The sequence below is a fragment of the Cryptomeria japonica genome, unplaced genomic scaffold (genome assembly GCF_030272615.1).
Source record: "Cryptomeria japonica unplaced genomic scaffold, Sugi_1.0 HiC_scaffold_181, whole genome shotgun sequence".
Lineage (NCBI taxonomy): Eukaryota > Viridiplantae > Streptophyta > Pinopsida > Cupressales > Cupressaceae > Cryptomeria > Cryptomeria japonica.
Window position 1 is genome coordinate 15,869 of NW_026729003.1, and position 19,658 is coordinate 35,526.

The 19,658-nt window shown below is 32.2% G+C and overlaps 1 protein-coding gene across 1 annotated transcript; it reads left to right on the plus strand.

Annotated features, from left to right (window-relative positions):
- The first annotated feature begins 264 nt into the window (after positions 1–264).
- LOC131867724 (F-box/kelch-repeat protein SKIP11-like) lies at positions 265–17,213 on the plus strand. Its single transcript, XM_059215531.1, has 4 exons — positions 265–292; positions 613–630; positions 13,368–13,657; positions 16,323–17,213. Exons 1-4 carry the CDS (start codon positions 265–267, stop codon positions 17,211–17,213), a joined length of 1,227 nt encoding a protein of 408 aa, XP_059071514.1.
- The last annotated feature ends 2,445 nt before the right edge of the window (positions 17,214–19,658 follow it).

Here is a 19,658-nt window from a genome sequence, read left to right on the forward strand (position 1 = left end):
AGCATGTCGAGTTTATGTTAGTACTCGTCCCATGTGCGAGGCACAATTATCTTACTTAGAGATTCACATTCTAATCTACTATTACGTTATCACTTATTAGACTCACTTTCGATGGGTTACCTAGCAGGCACTTTGGGCGTCACCCCCAATCGAAAGCCACTTTCCCATACAACACTAGACTATACTCAAACGAACTCAAACCAAGACATACACATGGTCAGCTGAACAGAGTTCAAAATGGAGAAATCCACCATTTGGTCAAACATGACTCCAAGAGATACACTTACTAACGGTACTCTAACCAAAGACCTGACAAACTATGGTCAACCACAAATCAACATTCGACACCCACATAAAGGATATGACCAACTACAACACCACCACAATACAACAGTCAACTCGAGACAGAGGTCTGAAATAGGTACCCAAATCAACCATATGACCGGGTCCAATCAAACAAAGAATGACTTGCCATTACTTAAGCAAAAGCGAATACAGAAATTCAACTTGCAAAGGCAATAACTAGACAAGACAATATTTTCCCATATTGATTTGAACATTAATAGTCAATCAAGTATTCTAATGATCTAAGTTTTCGAATTGTATTGACAGAAAAATCACCATTACCAGGTAAGTACAATACCACAATTCCAATTGTCCATTCGCCTATGTCTCAAAACAGAGGAGGATTATAACTATACCATTTATTTTACAAATTGAAAATACCATTAACTCGCCAACATTCCAAACAATACATTATTAATTTCCAATAGTATATCGTTTAAATGATCTAAATATCCATTGATAAAATATTTCATTTACTTCTCAATTACTCAAATGATATGTTCTTGAATAAAATATTATTTAAAAATAATCAATTAATAAATATAGTTGATTTCAACAATTTCCCAATAAAATAATATTCTATATTTTAATTTTTAAATCAATACTTCCTCAATTAGACAAATGCCCCAATTAACTCTTAATTAATAAATATATTTATTAATCCAAGATTAATAAAATATAACCAATTAATATTTAATTGCGAAATTAGCAATTCTAGAATTTAATTAGAAAAAGTGCGTTAATCATAAAATGAAATTTGAATATTAATTAACGTATATATTCCATTATACAATTAATTAATATCAAATTAATCATGAATTATAATTTATGCCACATTAATCATAATTAAAAACTTAATTAAAAATTAACATTAAATAATATTAAAATATTATATATTTTTTTTTGATTAAAAAAATACATTAAAAAAAATGAATTTTATAAAAACTAAAAAAAAACATTTATATGGGGGAGGGGTACCCACGTGGACCCCCACGTGGCCCCCCTGCTTGTGAGCTCACGCTTCCATTTGGGGAAGCGCTGCTTCCCAATGGGAGCACGCAGCCCCCATGGGAGCGCTACTGTTCCCAAAGGGAGCACGCAGCCCCCATGGGAAGCGTTGCTACCCAAAGGGACACAGCACCCCTCCACGTGGTGGGGAAAACTCCCACATGGATGGGGTTAAAACAGTTCTTTTTATATATATATTTTTTAAATTTTGCTGTTAATAAAAAAAACAAAACTTAACACATAGCAAAATAATCCCACAGTCTCACAGATACTTTAAATATAATTTTTTTTTTTAAATTTTATTTCCAAAAAGCATGGGTTTCTAATATTTACAAATACCCAGATTTAGGAAGGAAAAAACTCTCCAAAACAACACCAAATTAGCAAAACAATAAGGATTAACATCCTTGATCAAATCCCAGGCAGATTATCTGATTTAAAGTTTGAATTTGAAAGCATAAATTTGGAATTTAAACCAATTTCCATTGCAAATGGCCAATCTCATTTTTATTTTATTTTAGATTTTGAAACAAGAGCAACCAAAACTAAACTTGAGATGGAAACAAACAAGAAAGGTTTGAATTGGAAATAAAATTTACAGCTGTTCCATTTTCCCCAAATAGTTGAGATTATTCCAATTTTTCCCAAACAGTTTTCTTCAAAATCCAAAACAATTTCTGATAAGCAAAGGGACAAAAAATATAAACTAGAATCTTACCTCGTATAGCAATCCTAGAAAAGATTTAGAGAGGAGCCCAACCTGCAGGCTCAAGAAATTTCTCCTCCTTCCAAAACCCCCAAATTTTCCTCCAAAATATTTTCCAAAAATATTTTTCCCCAAAAAATTTCAATCCCCAATATTTTCCAAAAGTCTAGGTTATATGGAGAAGTTTGACCAAAATTTTTATTTTTGGGATTAAAATATTTTATTTAAAAATAATTCTTTCAAACTATATCAATAATTTAACTTGCTTTTCCCATTTACAATTGATTTTCTCACTCAACTGAAATTTAACGTTTCTATTTCAAAAAGCTAACAAGATTAAATTAATTTGTATTTCAATTAAATTTAAATCTTTCTTTTCATAAGCATAAACATAATAAATTTAACATTAAAATTAACCATTCAATTGAACTTGCTCCTAAATTGAATCAAGCAATTCAAATAATGATTAATCACATAAAAAAAAGAGCCTATTTGATTGAGTCCCCAAATAAACTAATGCGTAAACACACATTAAATCAATTAAAGATTAATGATCAATCACTCGATTTAACCACACACGCAAGCATGCAAACCAAGAAAGTCAATCGGACAGATGATCTGCAAACCCAACCAAAAGGGAATACTGGCGACGACTAATGACGCTCACTTGAGCATGACTATGGTCAAACGAGAAACTCGGGACCACCTAATCCAACTCTAAGGATTAAAGAGGTACACTCAAGGCTGCAAATCCAGGCAGAGATGAATCTCGCACCCATGCGGCACTGTACCGGAAATCTCCTGCAACCAAGAGTCATACATGCATACATATATTAACTTAATGAAAGCGTTAGCTCGAGATCCTAACACGAAATAGGAGAATTAATAACTTGCATACAAACTGGTGCGAAAACCACATCGACAGCTATGCATTAAATCAAACATCTGACTATAACATTATATTATGATAAACTAACCAAGATTAAACCGGGATTAGAAATTGATTAGGGTAGGGGTACTGCATCCTCCCCCCCTAGGTTCCGAGTTACTCCTGGAAGTCGTAAGGCTAGATGGAGAACATGTCGCATGTATCAGCCCTAAAACTCATTCAATCAAATATTAAATTGCACATAGGAATCTTTGTTTATGGGAAGGTTGTCCAATCTATTGTGAACCATATGTTCTGCTTAATTTTCATCATCTGAATTGGAAGAGGAGCTTGCTTCTCCAAAGTATGTAGCTCTATCAAGATAAATGGTAAAGCCAACTTTATGATCATCATAAGGAAGTCCATCCCTTGCACCCAAGAATTCAGCTATAGCTTCATCACTTTGAAATAAATCTAATTGTGGCTGTCCTTCTCGCCCCTAGTCTATTAAGTGAGGATACATGAGACAAAGATCTTGTCCTTCAATAGGAGAAGTTGATTCCGAGATCATATGGATTCTATTATCGCAAACATACTTGACTGATGGTGGGAAGATTGGTATTTCTTTATATTGGATGCCATCATGTTCAATTGGTTGGCTGTCATAAGAACTAAGAGATGAAAATGTACTTGAACCGTGTGTAGATAGAAACTCATAGTCATGTGAATCAATTATACTCTGTATATATGTTTCTCTATTTGATTCATATTCATGAATTTCTTCAATTGAAGACACAGGATAGTCAATTGTATTAATGATGAATGGGAGATTATCCCGAATGGTTGGCTCTTCTTCTATGATAGAAGCTTCATTAGGTACTCGAATAAGAGATAGGGGTATTATTGAATTACCACCTCTTGTTGATGCATACGTTGATCCAGAATCCACCATCTATGAGCACTCTTTGAACCCTCTTTCTGTGAATAAGAGCTTCTAAGTGTAGAGTGTCATTTTGCGTAGGCCTGTCTGTAGGTACATCTCATTTAGTGAATGCTACTTTGGAAGCTGCTAAGTTTCCAACCATGGATTAAAGTGCATTCTCATCTATATCTCTAGCAACAGTATATACTTTTAATGCTTTGTCTAGGACCACCCTATGAGCCGGTGAGATGCGAAGCAACTCAAATAATGAAATTTAGGCTAGAGTTTTTTTTAGTTGGTCGACCATGTTATAATTTCTTGTCCGTGGAGGGGGGTTTGATGGTACCGCTTGTAATGTAACCTTGGATCTCCGGGTGATCATAACACAATCTCTACTCCTTGGATTCACTGTAATTGTGGTCACTATGTTATAAAGTCCTTTCAAAAAGAAAAGGATAGATATCCTCCCTAGTATGTCTCTTTTTCTCATTAAATGTTTGCATGCTAGTCATTTTCTTTTGGAGATCTTCTACTTGTTGAGCCAATATCTCTGTTTGGGTCAAGGGTGTGCTCCCTATAAGCATTTTCTACAAAAGGAATAGTTTTTGAGTACCTTGTAGATTATTGAAATGTTGACTAACCATGTAATTACAACATAGGTTGTTAGGTGTGGCAATAGTCGATCATATGAGAATATAAGTATGGGGATCTTGATAATAATGATCTTATTCAACCTCTTCCTGTTTGTCAGTTTTATTAGTAACTAATTCTAGAAGCCCATATTTTTCTTCCTTTTCCTCACGTCCATCTCTTTAATCTTTCCAAGGTGCACTTCTCTCCTTAATTTAAAAATACACTCTTTGTAAAAAACCAATTATTTTCTTTTTCTTTTGGTTGTTGAAGATAAATAATAACTAATTTTCTTGAATAACTTATCTCTAGAAAAGATAATTTTAGTGGTTGTAGGATTCCATAAGTTATATACTTTTACATTATCACAATATGCAATGAAAAAGCACTTTTTTATCTTTTGGATCCAACTTAGATCATTTTTCTTTTGGCAGATGAACATAAACCTTATTGCCAAATACCCTTGAATGTGAAACAAAAGGTTTCTTAAATATGTACACATCATTCATAACATGTTGTTTCAAGAGCCTTACAGGGAGATCTATTTAATAAGTAACAAGTAGTTGTTGTAGCTTTTTCCCAAAAGCATTTATAAATTTGTGAACCACTTAACATACTTTTAGATCTTTCCATTATTGTCTAATTCATCCATTGTACTATTTCTATTTATTAAGTATACAAAATATTATTTTTTTCAACAATTCATGCATTCTTACAAATTTCAACAAATTTCTTAAAACAATATTCTCTTCCATTATCAATTCTTAAAACCTTAATTTTTCAATTTATTTTGTTTTCAACTAAGGCCTTAAAATCTTTTAATTTAGTGAAAACTTCAAATTCATTCAATAAAAAAAGTAACCACATGTGTCTAGAAACTTTATCAATTAAGGAAACAAAATAACTATATCTTCTAATTCATTCAATATCCATTGGTCCAAAAACACGAGTGTATAATTTCCAATTTACTCCTAGATTTATTACTAATTGAAGGAAATGATTTTTATTTTTTCTACCAACCACATAATGTTCAAAAAGTTCAAATCTCTTGCATCAAAATGGAAAAAATGATCTACCAAATTTTTATTCAAAAAGTTTTTTAACCTATTCTCACTAATGTGACCCAATCTATTGTACCGCAATATGTTAATATTTTTTTGTATTTACTTACATTGGTGGATTTTACAATAGTAATGGCTTCAAGCTTAAATAGAGCCCACTTCCTTGTCCCCCTTGCTACCACCAAGTTTCCTCTTAGCAATTTGCAACCATGTTTGTATAATGTTACATGCAATCCACTAGCATTCAACATAGAAACTAAAATTAAATTTATTTCTAATTCTGAAATATCACAATACAACAATAAAAATATCACCTAAGAAGCTTGAGAAAGATAAGTCGACAGTAAGTCTTAACGAAGAGTGTGGCATGAGTATTATAGAGAGTTGTACAACTTAAAAGAGCTATGTGAGTGCCAAGTGAGAGCAGAGAGATTGTTCCTAATGAAACAACTTATTAAAAAATAAGATGAGAGCATTAGAAGAGGCTAACAAGTTGTTGGATTCATCTTGAATTAATTTTAATGAGTTAGGTAGGTGACAATCAGAAAAATGTTTAGAAATGACCATCAAACAGAAAACAATTGTGGGATATTAGCATGTTCATAATTATATCGATGCATCACACTAGTATCCAAATAATTTTGACTCAAAATGGTAATACAAGTAGCAAGATGGAAGGTAACAACGAAACTTGACAAAAAATAACCCAAGAAAACAAAACTTAATAACCATGAAAAAGAGAAAGGCTAATTCAAAAGCTAAAATGAGCCTAGCAGCACATTAGGGAATGAATCCCAAAATGAACACAAAAAATGTAGTGTAAAATTACAAGGCTATGGTATTTTTTACGTCACAACTCCCCAAAATTGTGCCCTAGCATTTAATTTATATTGATCGCACATGCTAAGTCACTCAAATCAATAACAATGAATATTCAAAGGCTAAGTAGAGGAGTTTGTTCATGTAAAATTACCTTCTCTTTTCACTCTCATAAAATAAATGTTTCTTTTTTTGTGTAAACAAGAGCTAGGTACACAATTACAGATTGTGTAAGCTTATGCAGGTAAGCACTATAGACTTATTATTTTCTCACCTTTTTCTTGTTTTGGTATTTTCATGTTTGTGACATTGTTGTAGTACTTGGTGAATTTGTAAATGTGCATTATCATATGATTAATAGTGACTTAAAATTTACAATCTTACTATTCAAACATCTTTTCTAATTTTGGATTTTCCATATTTTTAACATTGCTCATATATATATATATAAAATTGTGTAATATTATTTGATTAATATAAAAATTATGAAAACTATGCACTCCTCTTTCATTTACTCATATAAATAAACATGTTTCTTACATCATGAATCCTTATATTACACGCTCATCCAATTATTGTTATGTAAACCTTTATATTGAAATTTAATGATTGTTTATTAAACATTAATATTTCTTATAATATTTTTTTCCATTTTAAAATTGAAATTAGATAAAAAAAAATCATTAAAAATTATTAAAAAACTGATCTTTTAATTTTATAAGTGATTACAAATGTATATGTAATAAACTACAACACACTAACTTAAAAAAAAAACCTATAAAAAACTTTACAATTGATAAGAAATAGAAAGTTGAAAAGTCAATAATAGAAATAACAAAGTGAGAAGGACAAATTATACTAGAATTTTGTCTTAGATCCCAACAATTGCTTTTATTTATTCTAATAGTTTCTCTTGTTTTAAATACTTTGCCACAATTTGGGAAAATCTATTCACAACTGCAAGGCCAAATTTCACTTCCATAATACAAAACAAAAATTATGGTTCCAATATGCATTCTAACAAAACACGAGGGAGCACAAATTAACCTAATTTTATGTGCATCCTTCATTACAAGGATCGTGTTCTCTAAAGGGGTTCTCACCTACAACACAATAATATGATAATATTAAATTTCTCCATATGCACAAAATATAGTACAATTAAATGAAGTCCATTCTAAATTCAGACACAACTTTGAATCTGTTTACTAGTGTAGTATTTTTTATTCCTAATTTTGGTTTGGGCTATACTCTCTAAAAGTTATTTTTAAACTTTCATTGCAATATTGTCTGAACTATTGGAGATGTTGCTCCAAAAGACATGGTGTTCATTTTATCCATCATAGCAATGGTGAGGTATTGAAAAGAAGAATGTTTGTTTGGTCTTTTTAAGAGCACCAAAAGAAATATTGTCTAATCTTTCCCTATAGGAAAACCAAAAGGTTGTTAGAACATGGTGGGCTTTCTAGCCTAATTTTTTCTCTTCGTTGCAACTTTGACCTCTCTGTTTGTAGAAACAGAGCTAATTATTGACAGAAAGACAGAGAAAATAGGACAAAAACATTTTGACCTTTCCTAGAAAATGTGAATTAACTACTAAGAAATTGCGAACAAATCTACTAACAAATGCGAATTAATGTCTAGTCAAATGCGAATTTATGACTAAGCAATTGCACATTACTTAAATGTGACAATTTTGGAAATTATTTTAAACAAAGGAAAAAGACAGAAGAAAGAAGTTCGTTGATTTTGACATGGACAGAATCTATTGAGAATCAATCTAATAGCAAATGTGAAACAAAACAACATCAATTGCGCATTAATATGTGCAATTGCGAATTTTGTGTATGCAAGTATGATTCCATTTTTCTGTTCTGTACAGATCTACAAATGACAAAAATAAAAAAAGATAATATAGTCACTATAAATTCACATCGGGTTTACCATTGTTTTCATGCTTGAAATCATGTAAATTAAGCTAATTAGGAAATAAGGATGATCACAGATCCTTAACTAATCTATCTAAAATCAAACATAATGAAATATAATAAATGAAATAAATGGAAGAATTAAACTAATTTAAACTCCCTATTCCACATTTTTGCTTCCATTTCTCTTCTCCAAATTCTTGGTGTAGGTGGCTCTCAAATATTGCACTGAGATTTCTTGCATAAAGATGACAATTATTTTAACGAGTTGTGATCTAGCTTGAATTGAGAAAATGATTTTGTTTATATAAATTTACATGAGAGATGAGATGGGATTTTGAACTCAAGCTCTGATTGGGAGTGAACTGATTTAGATTGATCAGTTAACAGAGTTGATTTATTTGTTAACAAAATTGATTGATTTGTTAACCAAATTGATTGAGTAGTCAACTAAATAGATTGGATAGTGGTTTGACTAGATTAGCCAGTTCATTGGATTGATTGAAGAGATGATTGATTACATTGATTAGTTTGAAAAGATTATTTGGAGTGAAAACGGGAGATTGAAGACATAACTGAGTTAACTGATTTGATCAATTAGTTAAGCTTTCAACATGTGCTGTAGGACTTTAAAATTGAATTTGATTTTCATTTTCAATTTGGATTTTCGAATTCTAAATGCACCTAAAATTTATTGAAATTCATCCAACTACAGATTTGGTGAAATGTTAATTTGATGATTTGGAATTAGATGAAAGTAATTGAAATTTGTATTTGGGGAATTGTGAATTTGAGAGAAATGAAATTAAATGGAATTATTCGAAATTCGAATTTGGGGAATTGGAAGAGTGAAATAATTAATTTTAAATAATTTAAATGAAATAATTTAAACATTAGAATTACAAGTAATTAAATAATAAATATTATTTAATTAAGGAAATTAATTGTAATTAATTAAATAATTAATATTTAATTAATATTTGAGAAAGGGGTTAAATGATTAAATTAATTAAAGAATGGAAATTTGATAATTAGAAATGTTGAATGATATTGATTTAGTCAATTGAGGAAAAATAATTAGCTTAATTAAATAATTAAAGAATTAGTCAATTAATTATACCAATAATTAGTACATGATTAGTGAGACATTTTTAAGTATCTATAGGTTCCTCCATGAGTTAAAAAGAATCGCCCGAGTGGAGTGACTCTTATATGTTACATTTATGAATACTCCAAGCATTCAAGAATGAATCTACTCCTATACATTCAATCATTTGAGCTCCTTCAATGAATTCTCAGTTGAAATATAACAAATATAGTTTTTTACTTAATTTGACATCGAAATTATTTGCATGAATATTTATAAAATTAATTGTGTTTTTTTATCGATATTTTAGATTACACTCAATAATCCAACATCAAGAAGAGGAAGTATGTAACCCAAAAGAAGAAGTTGACTAAAAGCATTCTTGCAAGTAAAATGTAAAAATTGTTTGTTCAACAAAACCAAATCAAATATTGTTATATAAAGTGCGCTCATAACCTTCATGGCAACAACATTGTCAAATGTCTATTGCTAATGAATATGAAAATGAAGATAAATGTCATTTCTATATGAATTGCAATTAAAAATTTGACATATAAATCACCATAATCCATGGAACATCTAATCTTATTAAATCACCATAATTTTCAAGTAGAGTTATCCTCTGATACATTTCTTATTTTCTCCCTTGTTTTCTATTTTTCCTATTGATTTTAATTTCCGTTCTGCAATTTTCATCAAGACGAGGAGACTTTATCAAACCAAATAAACACCCCCAAAACCCCTAGGTCATCCCAAATCATCCTACGTATTTACTAGCACTCTAGGCATGATAATGATATCAAATTATCTTAGTTTTATTAACTATGTTTTATTTAGTTTTCACTTATTATACATAACTCTCCAATAGGTTATCCTAGCAGCCACTTTGTGCCCTAGTCCCCATTTAGATTCACTCAACCAACCAACTCTAATGCCCACACCCTAAGATAATCCCATACTACATGAGCGAGGAAAAAAAGTAAAACACGATGCCAATTTCACATTTCATTCATCACTTAAGCACAATTTCACAATTCTTAATAACATAGTGAGATGGGATCCAAATCAATCTAATTCAAAATTTCCTATACTAAAATTATCATTTCACATTATATTTAATCTAGAACTAACAAATATTCCACCATTTCCTCTTGTCCAAACCTTTTTCCGAAAATTAGCGAATTGTGTTTTCCACCATGAAAATACCCCAAAGAACACAAAATTTTGAAGTTTTTTAAACGTCAAAAGTGTAAAAACACACTTTTGGTCTCTATGCATCCAACACTCAATTTTCATAATAAAATACTCAATTTTCCCATTCAATTAAAATTTTGGCATGACAAAACATTTCTAAATGCAATGTTTACAAAAATTTCTTAAATCAAATAAACTAGTATATTAAAATTAATTATTTTTGAGTAAATAAAGGCTTGTACATCCTAATTCCATTTGCAACCATTAAAAAATAAAAAAACAAGGAGAAAAATGAAGAATTGAAGCACCTACGTCAAAATTGCCCAAAAAATTCAAACATGAATTTATTTCAACACACCGAATGGAAGCACAAATCCATGGAGGAGAATACACACTTCCCCAATCCTAACACAAAGCAAAAATCACCACAAAATTTCTCCCACAATCACCATTTAAAAATCTCCACATAAGGAGGGTTAATTTTATGGATGTTTGTCCTTAAATCCATTTTGGTCACCTAAGTCTGAGCACAAGAACCTCTTTGGCCAAGAGCCAAGGATTGTGAGCTATCCATTGGACCAAATTTTACTAGAGCATTGATCCCAACCTCGTCCCCTTTAGATGTTAGATCCTTGCACTCAACAAGACTTGATCCTTGGTTGGCTCATTAAGAACCTTTCAAATTCACCAGCAGACCAAGGGCCCAATGATGTTATAATGAGGGTTTTGAGAAATCAAAACTCCAAAATAAGCTTAATAATAAAAATGAACTAATTTGCCCTTATAAAACCTGATGAACGTTTCAATTTTTTAAACTAATAGAATATATTATATTTTTAATTCCCCAATTTCACCTATATGCCCTAATTATGAAAAGCATATTAAAATGAAAACATATAAGACCCATTTATCTTTACAGTTATTGAATTGCCAAATAAAATCATTAAAATATATTTCCACATTAAAATTTATAAAAATTACATTTAAACACAAATACACAAGCACTCTTTAATGATTGATCACAAGAGGAATTTAGGGCATTTAGGACATTATCAGTCATGGTAAATAGTTATAAATTGGTTATATGTTAATGGGACATCATACACAATTAAGTATGACATACAAGGTATAAAGAAAATTTGGCTAGAGTGATATCTTATGTTAACTACTGTCAAGGTGTGATATCTCCCATTAACCACTCTCCAGATATGCTAAGATTTGTGTAGCGAAGTGAATTTGATACCCTATACCTACAAGGAGAATAAAGTGTGTAAAAAAATAGATGAACACATACCTTCAGTGATAGAGAGAACACTTGCAAGATGAGGAAAGGATAACATCAAACCAACCTCTGGAAAAATGCCAAAGAATTCATAGAGCTAAACATCTTCTGGTGTGAGAATAGGATTTTCAATGACCTGAGTTGAACATGTTCCAGAGGCAAAGGTCACAAACACTCCATAATATGTGTGAAAGAAGGGAGGGAAAGTGGGAATGATGTGCAATAAAATGAAACATTTAATGGACCCTTTGTTGGATATTGCACACTAAATAGATCGAGTAAATGCAAAGGGACACATAGTTAATGTGGCTAGTTGGAATGGAGTGAGGAGGCAAAACATGTTTAATTTGCATTGTCGAGCACAGAGGGTGGTAGATTGTTCGACTGACATGTGGAAAAATTAGCCAGTACCACCGAAGTTCTATGCCACTTGTCATGGTTGAGCTGCCCCATGAATGTTCATACATCCAAATGGCAAAGGTTTGGACACCTTGTATGAATTGCCATTTCACACATGGTAGGTCTCCTCCATGAAGGATAAAGTTTTTATTTTTATTTAGAGAACTAGTTTTCCTACTTGGCAATGCTCGTGGATATTGATCTAGACCTATGTGGTGCTCCATGTGGATCCTCGAACATAGGATCCACCACTACCAACCCCTCTCTCCTAAATAGACTAATAAGCTTATTTTCAAATAATAAATGACTTACTATATATATTCACATAGGTGTATGTAGCAATCTATTGAGGTGCCATACAACAAAACCAACCACTACCACCAACGTGTCATGCCACTTTTCGTGGTTGATCCGCCCCATAAAAAGTCATCCATCCAAACAACCAAGTTTCAGATACCTTGGATGAATCATCATTGACACATAACGGATCGTCTTCATTGAGGATAGAAAGAATCAATTTTTTTAAGGAACTAGTTTTCTTACATGGCAGTGCTTGTGGATGTCGATCTAAACCCACATGGTAATCCACATGAAGCCTTATTTCCACTACTTACTTGTCCCCTAAATAGACTTATAAACTTATTTGTCCCCTAAATAGTCTAATAAACTCAATTCCAAATATTATAGTTTGACTGTAGTAATGAATGACTTTATATATACACGACTTTATAAGAATTGTAAAATGATAGAAGTAATTTTTGTTCACACAAGTTCCTTATATTAATATATTTGTAATGTGTTCTATATATTTGTAATCTGTTTATAAGCTGTAAAAAAATATAGTATTTCTGAAAGACTTAATGTGATCTCACTGTGAATTTTGACGAGATTACCTTGCTGATTTACTGGATTATTAGTTCCTGCCCGCAGGGACTATAGCGGAGGCCTCTTTATTAACTAGTGATTTATGCAATGCCAATGCACCAATCAAAAATAATTATTCTCAAATATTTTTGCATTTGCTAATGTTCAAACCGTTAAACTTGCGTATTAGTTAAGCAAAATATTCTTGACAAATTTTGTGGCGTTTAACTACTGGTGTTGTCGAGGGTTTGCAGGGGTTCGCGCAGTTCTCAACGGGAGAGAACGCACGACTCCAGAGGGAGGTGCAGGGGCTGCCAAAATAGAACTTTGGCAGAGCGCAGTCGCTAGAAACACATGGCCAACAAAAAGGGATAGCTCTGTCGGTGCGTTGCAGGGATATGGGGTTTTCAAGGATCAGACGAAATCCGTTAATAATCCACATGCTTCGACGGTCAAGCAGGTGGCAGATATTGGGTTGCCCACCAGACATCTACGTTTGCAAATTTTAACCCTAACTGCGTCGGAAGCAAATATATGTGCAAAGGTACAAGATGGCAAAAATCACCTAGAGGATTTGCAACGCAACAAAAGAATACGACATAAATCATCTTCAATTTTTTTGCAAGGAAAAAAAGTTGTCTCAAGCAAAAAGCTGTTGTAGCAGCATCCAATTTCTGTGAACAGAATGAAGTTTTTGTGTTTGGGATAATCAATTATGCCTTTCCTATTCCCAGCACAACCTAGGTAATCTTCAACTCAAGCGTTCCACATATACCACGTTCAATGCTAGCTATTGACAAACACTTACCCAAAATTTAATTGAAGTTGATTCCCTAATTTAAGGGAAGATAGCTAATGGAATAACTGCACCATTCCTTATTCAATTGACACAACTAAAACTAGCTGACAAACTAAAAGAATAACAAAATCTAAGAGTTGACAGAATCCAGTCAACCCTAATCCATGTCAACGACCAACAGTTCAGTGTTTGTGGTTCAAAAAGAGAATGTTACATTTCCCTTCCCATCGACTGTCAAATGCTCTCTACTTATCTTTCTACTTATCTTTCTAAAGTCCATTAAAAATATTGACTCAAACTCTAGGTAATTATTTAATAGCACTGTCAAATAAAAAACTTGACAAGGTATGTCAAGCCTTTGGATATCCACAATAAAACCTGTACAAGTAAATGGAAGGAAGAAATGCGGTGACTGAGGGAAGGCTTTTATCTTCCCTCATCTGCAACTCTCTTTTTCCCCATTTGTTGTGCTATTCCACACAAATCACTCCAATAGTATCTGTAATAATATCTGTGTGAGAATGGAGCAGTGAGGGGCTTCAACTGCGTCCCTACATGAGTAAATGATGAGTGGTGGTTGAGGATTGAGTGGCTCAACTCAACTATAGAACCTCCATAGGGAGGGGAAACAGTCAGTGGTAAATGATGCTTTATAAAGATATAGTGAATGGGTATTTTATTGCTTGAGTTCTAAAATACTAGTATTTGTTCTTGGGCATAATCCATGGCTTTAATTTTGTATGCCAAATCCCATCCCTTAATTCAAGGTTTTCTGGAGTTTGAGCATAGCTCATGGGTCTATTACCAAATGCTGATATGAAAGTTTGAGTCTCTGCAACTTCATGAAAGGAATGTCTGGCCTAACTTTGGCCTATACTTAGGGCATTGTTTGATGTGGAAGCCAATCGTTGGGATGCTCTCTAGCTTACTTCTGTGTATTAAGTTATTAACTATTGGTCTTCTGTTGTGTCTGATGATTTTTATTATTCAAACTACTAAATCTTTACACAATTTTTTTTGAATGAAACAGATGAAAGAAACATGCATTTGGAAAGTGTGAAAAAGCTTTATCACATGCATTGCCTCCCAGAGATTTTATTGGTGCATAAAAAGTTTGTGCAGCAGAAACAAAAGCAAAGACTGGCAGGAACTTCGCTGGTTGCAGCCCTTGTCTTCTAATGTTATGAAGTTTTTTTATGCTTAGAAAATATTTGTGCCAAGAAGAAAGAACTTTAATTATTTGATACTTTAGTTATTAAGTAAAAGTTTTGCTATCTTCTCTAACTATGCCCTATCTAGGGCATAAGAAACTTTAATATTTTGCACAGAATGTAGTAGAAAATTAAATTTATGTTGAATTGGTGTTCTAAGAACTTCACTCTCAAATATAAATTCAAAAACTCAAAGTTCAACTTTATTCCAAACTCAGTAAACTGTTGAACAATAGACTATTTCCTTCTTGAGTATTGGTTCAGATGGACCATTCTTTCATAGCATGAATAATTCATTTAACACTAATTTCATATAACAAATGTTCATAATTTCATATTTCATGAAATACTATAAATTTCTCTGAAATCACTCATGCTGATACTACCATGACTCGATCAACTTAACATGAAATACTAAATATTTCGTGTTCCCCTCTTACGTCTGTTTACTGTTATTTCACAAATATCTGTATCTATGTAGGGAGCTTTGTAATTCCTGAACATATAATGGAAATTATAATGTACAGGGATCTCATTTAAATTGCAGCTGTAACATCAGTCAGGAAAAAGCTATTGGTGAAAATCATTTCAAAATCACTATATATATAATTACCATGCACAATTGATTAATGTAAAATAAAGTGACTGGACGCACAAACCAAAAGAAACCCAAACTGAGAAGAAAGTTAAAAGATTACCAACCTGCCAATAGAATAATTATTCTGGAGAGATTTTCTGGGGAAGTTTTCCAAGGGTCTAATATATATGTATATTGCCCTTCATGAAGACTAATATTGTAATTAAAATATGCAGTAATTGTCTCAATGGAGGTCTAAAATGGTAGCATAGATTAACCACCCTCGGTTTTATTCTAAGTAGTTCGTAAATAATAGAAATATTTCGTTTATATGTGATATATATATACAAATTACATAAATATTTTACGGTTAATTTAGTCTCTATTATAAGGGAATCCCCAAACGTGGTGACCTTTAAATCTGGAGAAGCGTTTGCAGGTATAAAGCAACGTCTACAGATCCAACAACTCGGTATAATTCTTCGAATTTGTACACACTCTAAAGCTTCATATCCTTAAGAAGAAAAAGTTGATGATGGATTTTTTGCGGGAAGTCCCTGAGCAAATATTTCGAGACATCTTATTAAGAGTCCCATAGATATGTCACTCAAAAATTAAGCAGCTGTTGGAACCTGCCAAAGAAATGTTGGAAAGTTTTCAGTTTTATCAGGATAGAATTAAGTTTGGGCTGACTAAGAAATATATACGTTTTCTCGAGGATCATATTAGCATATCTATATACGATCCTACTGATCAGTCACGTAAACTGCTCCCTCCCACAAACGCAATCGTTCATAAGATTATAAATGTGAATCATAAGATTGTTGTGCTGGGCCAGTCACGCCATTTAACTCCATTGTTTCTGATATATGATTTTTTACCTAGTATATGGAAGCATGGTGCTGAATTTCCCACCCCCAGACCTGCAAACCTAGAGTTTGCATGTTGTGCCTCACCTGATGGATCGATTTACATTGCGGGAGGAAATGATAATGGTCTCAATGAACTTCGTGAAGCAGCAGTTTATAAAGTAGATGAAGACAAGTGGGAGCTTCTTCCTAAGATGCACCAGGGAATTTACAGCTGTAGGGGTGTTTTTATTGAAGGAATGTTTTATGTCATTGATATTAATAGATGTCAAAGATTTGATCCCACCACAAGAGCATGGACAACAATAAATATGTCTATTCCTAATTCTTGCCTCGATGTTATGTATGCCTTTCAACGACTAATTGCATTTACAAGTAAAGGAATAGAGCAATATGATTGGGAAGGAAATTTATGGAGGCAATTGGAAACTCTCCCTCAACACCACCCTGTTTTAAATGTTTGTGCCACAGTGTCGTATGATCGAATTTTATTTTGTGGAATTTTTCGTAATCCTGATATCTATATTTGTAAACTGTATATGTATAAACCTGGAGCACCTTTCTCTGAGAGGTGGATTTCTGTTGACCAACCCAATAGTTTTCTGGAAGCGATGGTTCAATCTATTGCCACCATTGAAATTTAATATATTTCTAAAATCATATCAAACATATGTTTCCTCAAAATAGACTTCAGATATCTATTTATTTGAATCAAACAATTAGTTTTCTGCTATGATATTTAAAACATATGTATCTGAAAATTTGTATGTATCTATTGTCATGATAAACATTTAATATATTTCTAAGATCATTTAAAACATATGATTGTCCCTATTGTCATATAAGTTGTGTTTTACATTTATAGCATAAATCATACGACCTGTAATCAAAATAGTGACAAACATAATTATAAATTTGAGATGAAAATTCAAAATACTTAATTGATATTTCAACACATTGCAAGTTGAGAGAATTTAATTATTTGTTGACGATGAAAGTGTGATTTTATTAAAAGCAAGAGAAGTGTACCTTAATGATAGAATGAATAAAAATTTAATCTTGTGATATTATGTTTGAAACCATTGTTGGATGAGCTTTAGTTGAAGACATGATTTAGAGTTATCATCATTATGGACTTTGGTTCAACCTCTTTTACTGTTATCACTCATGCTTGGAGTTCATCATTATCTAAGATTTGTGTTGTTTTCTAACCATTTTGATATTTAGAAAATAAAACAATTAAAAAAATGGTTTTTCTTTAATAAAATATAATATGACTTTTTATTAACCACCTCAACCACAATAGCTCACAATCTCCTAAAAAATGTATCTTTGATAACTCTTTAACTTGAAATTCTCTTTTGACTATTTATCCTCTTTCAATAAATATATAGTAGGGCTAATTGGACTTTAATTTTTTTTAGTGTTTGAAATGCCTCTTGGTATTGTTCTGTCCATTTGAACGTGACACCTTTCTTCAAAAGATGTTGAAATGGTTGACACTTGTTTTCCAATTGTGCAATGAAGCATCTTATGGATTATAGTCTCCCTTGCATACTTCTTAGTTTCTTGAGTGTGGTGGGTGACGACATGTCTAGTATAACTTTCACCTTTTTCTGGATCTATTTTTATGCTGCGGTTTGATACAATGAACCCCAAGAGTTTTCCAGATGTTACTCCAAACATACATTTTTTGGGATTGAGACTGACATTGTATTGTTCAAGTCTATTAAATATTTTAGCCACGACATCCAGATGACCATCCCTTGATTTGGACTTAGCCAGTAAATCATCTACATAGTCTTCCACGATTTTGTGTATCATGTCATGAAATAAAGTGGTCATTGCCCTTTGATGTGTAGCACCAACATTTTTAAGGCTAAATGGAATCACGTTCCAGCAATAGGTTCCCCATGGACATGTGAAAGTTGTTTTATGTTGATCTTCTTGTGCAATCTTGATCTGATTCTAACCATAAAAACCAACAATGAGTGATAGCATTCCATTGCCAGTTGTGAAATCCACAATCATTTCTATGTTAGGGAGTGTAAAGTCATAGTTTTGGTAGGCTTTGTTGAGATCTCTGAAGTCAGTGCAGATTCTGATACCGCTAGTATGTTTGGTTACTAAGACTAGATTAGAGATCCATTCAACATAGTCTATGGGTGACAGGTCTGATGAAACCCACATCCAACAATTTCTGCAATTCGATCTTGACCAACAGAGCTATATGAGGATGCATCTTCTACTTGTTGATCCAATATCTCTGTTTGGGTCAAGGGTGTGCTCCCTATAAGCATTTTCTACAAAAGGAATAGTGTTTGAGTACCTTGGAGATTGTTGAAATGTTGTCTGACCATGTAATTACAACATAGGTTGTTAGGTGTGGCAATAGTCGATCATATGAGAATATGAGTATGGGGATCTTGATAACAATGATCGTATTCAACCTCTTCCTATTTGTCAGTTTTATTAGTAACTAATTCTAGAAGCCCATATTTTTCTTCCTTTTCCTCATGTCCATCTCTTTAATCTTTCCAAGGTGCACTTCTCTCCTTAATTTAAAAATGCACTCTTTGTAAAAAAACAATTCTTTTCTTTTTCTTTTGGTTGTTGAAGATAAATAATAACTAATTTTCTTGAATAACTTATCTCTAGAAAAGATAATTTTAGTGGTTGTAGGATTCCATAAGTTATATCCTTTTACATTATCACTGTAATGCCTCGTCAGGAAACCCCGAAGGGATTAAGCCATAACACAAGAATAGAGTTCAATAAATTTTCTTTTAAAAGTTAAACACGATACAATGATACAATGAAATATCAAATTTGAAATTACACAGTGAAAGACAACAACTAACACCTTAAGATTTTCCCAACGAGATTACTTAAATTTAACAATTCACTTAACTCACACAATTAATCCAATAAGCTAATTATCTTAATAATGAGATAATTCTTACACAAGGATAATTTCTTTCAAAAGATGGAAATATAAATCACAAGCCAAGTTTCATCCAGTAAGATCTATTCATAATCTACATTCAAGCTTTTCATTAAAATATAAGCCATGCATATAATATTCTAAC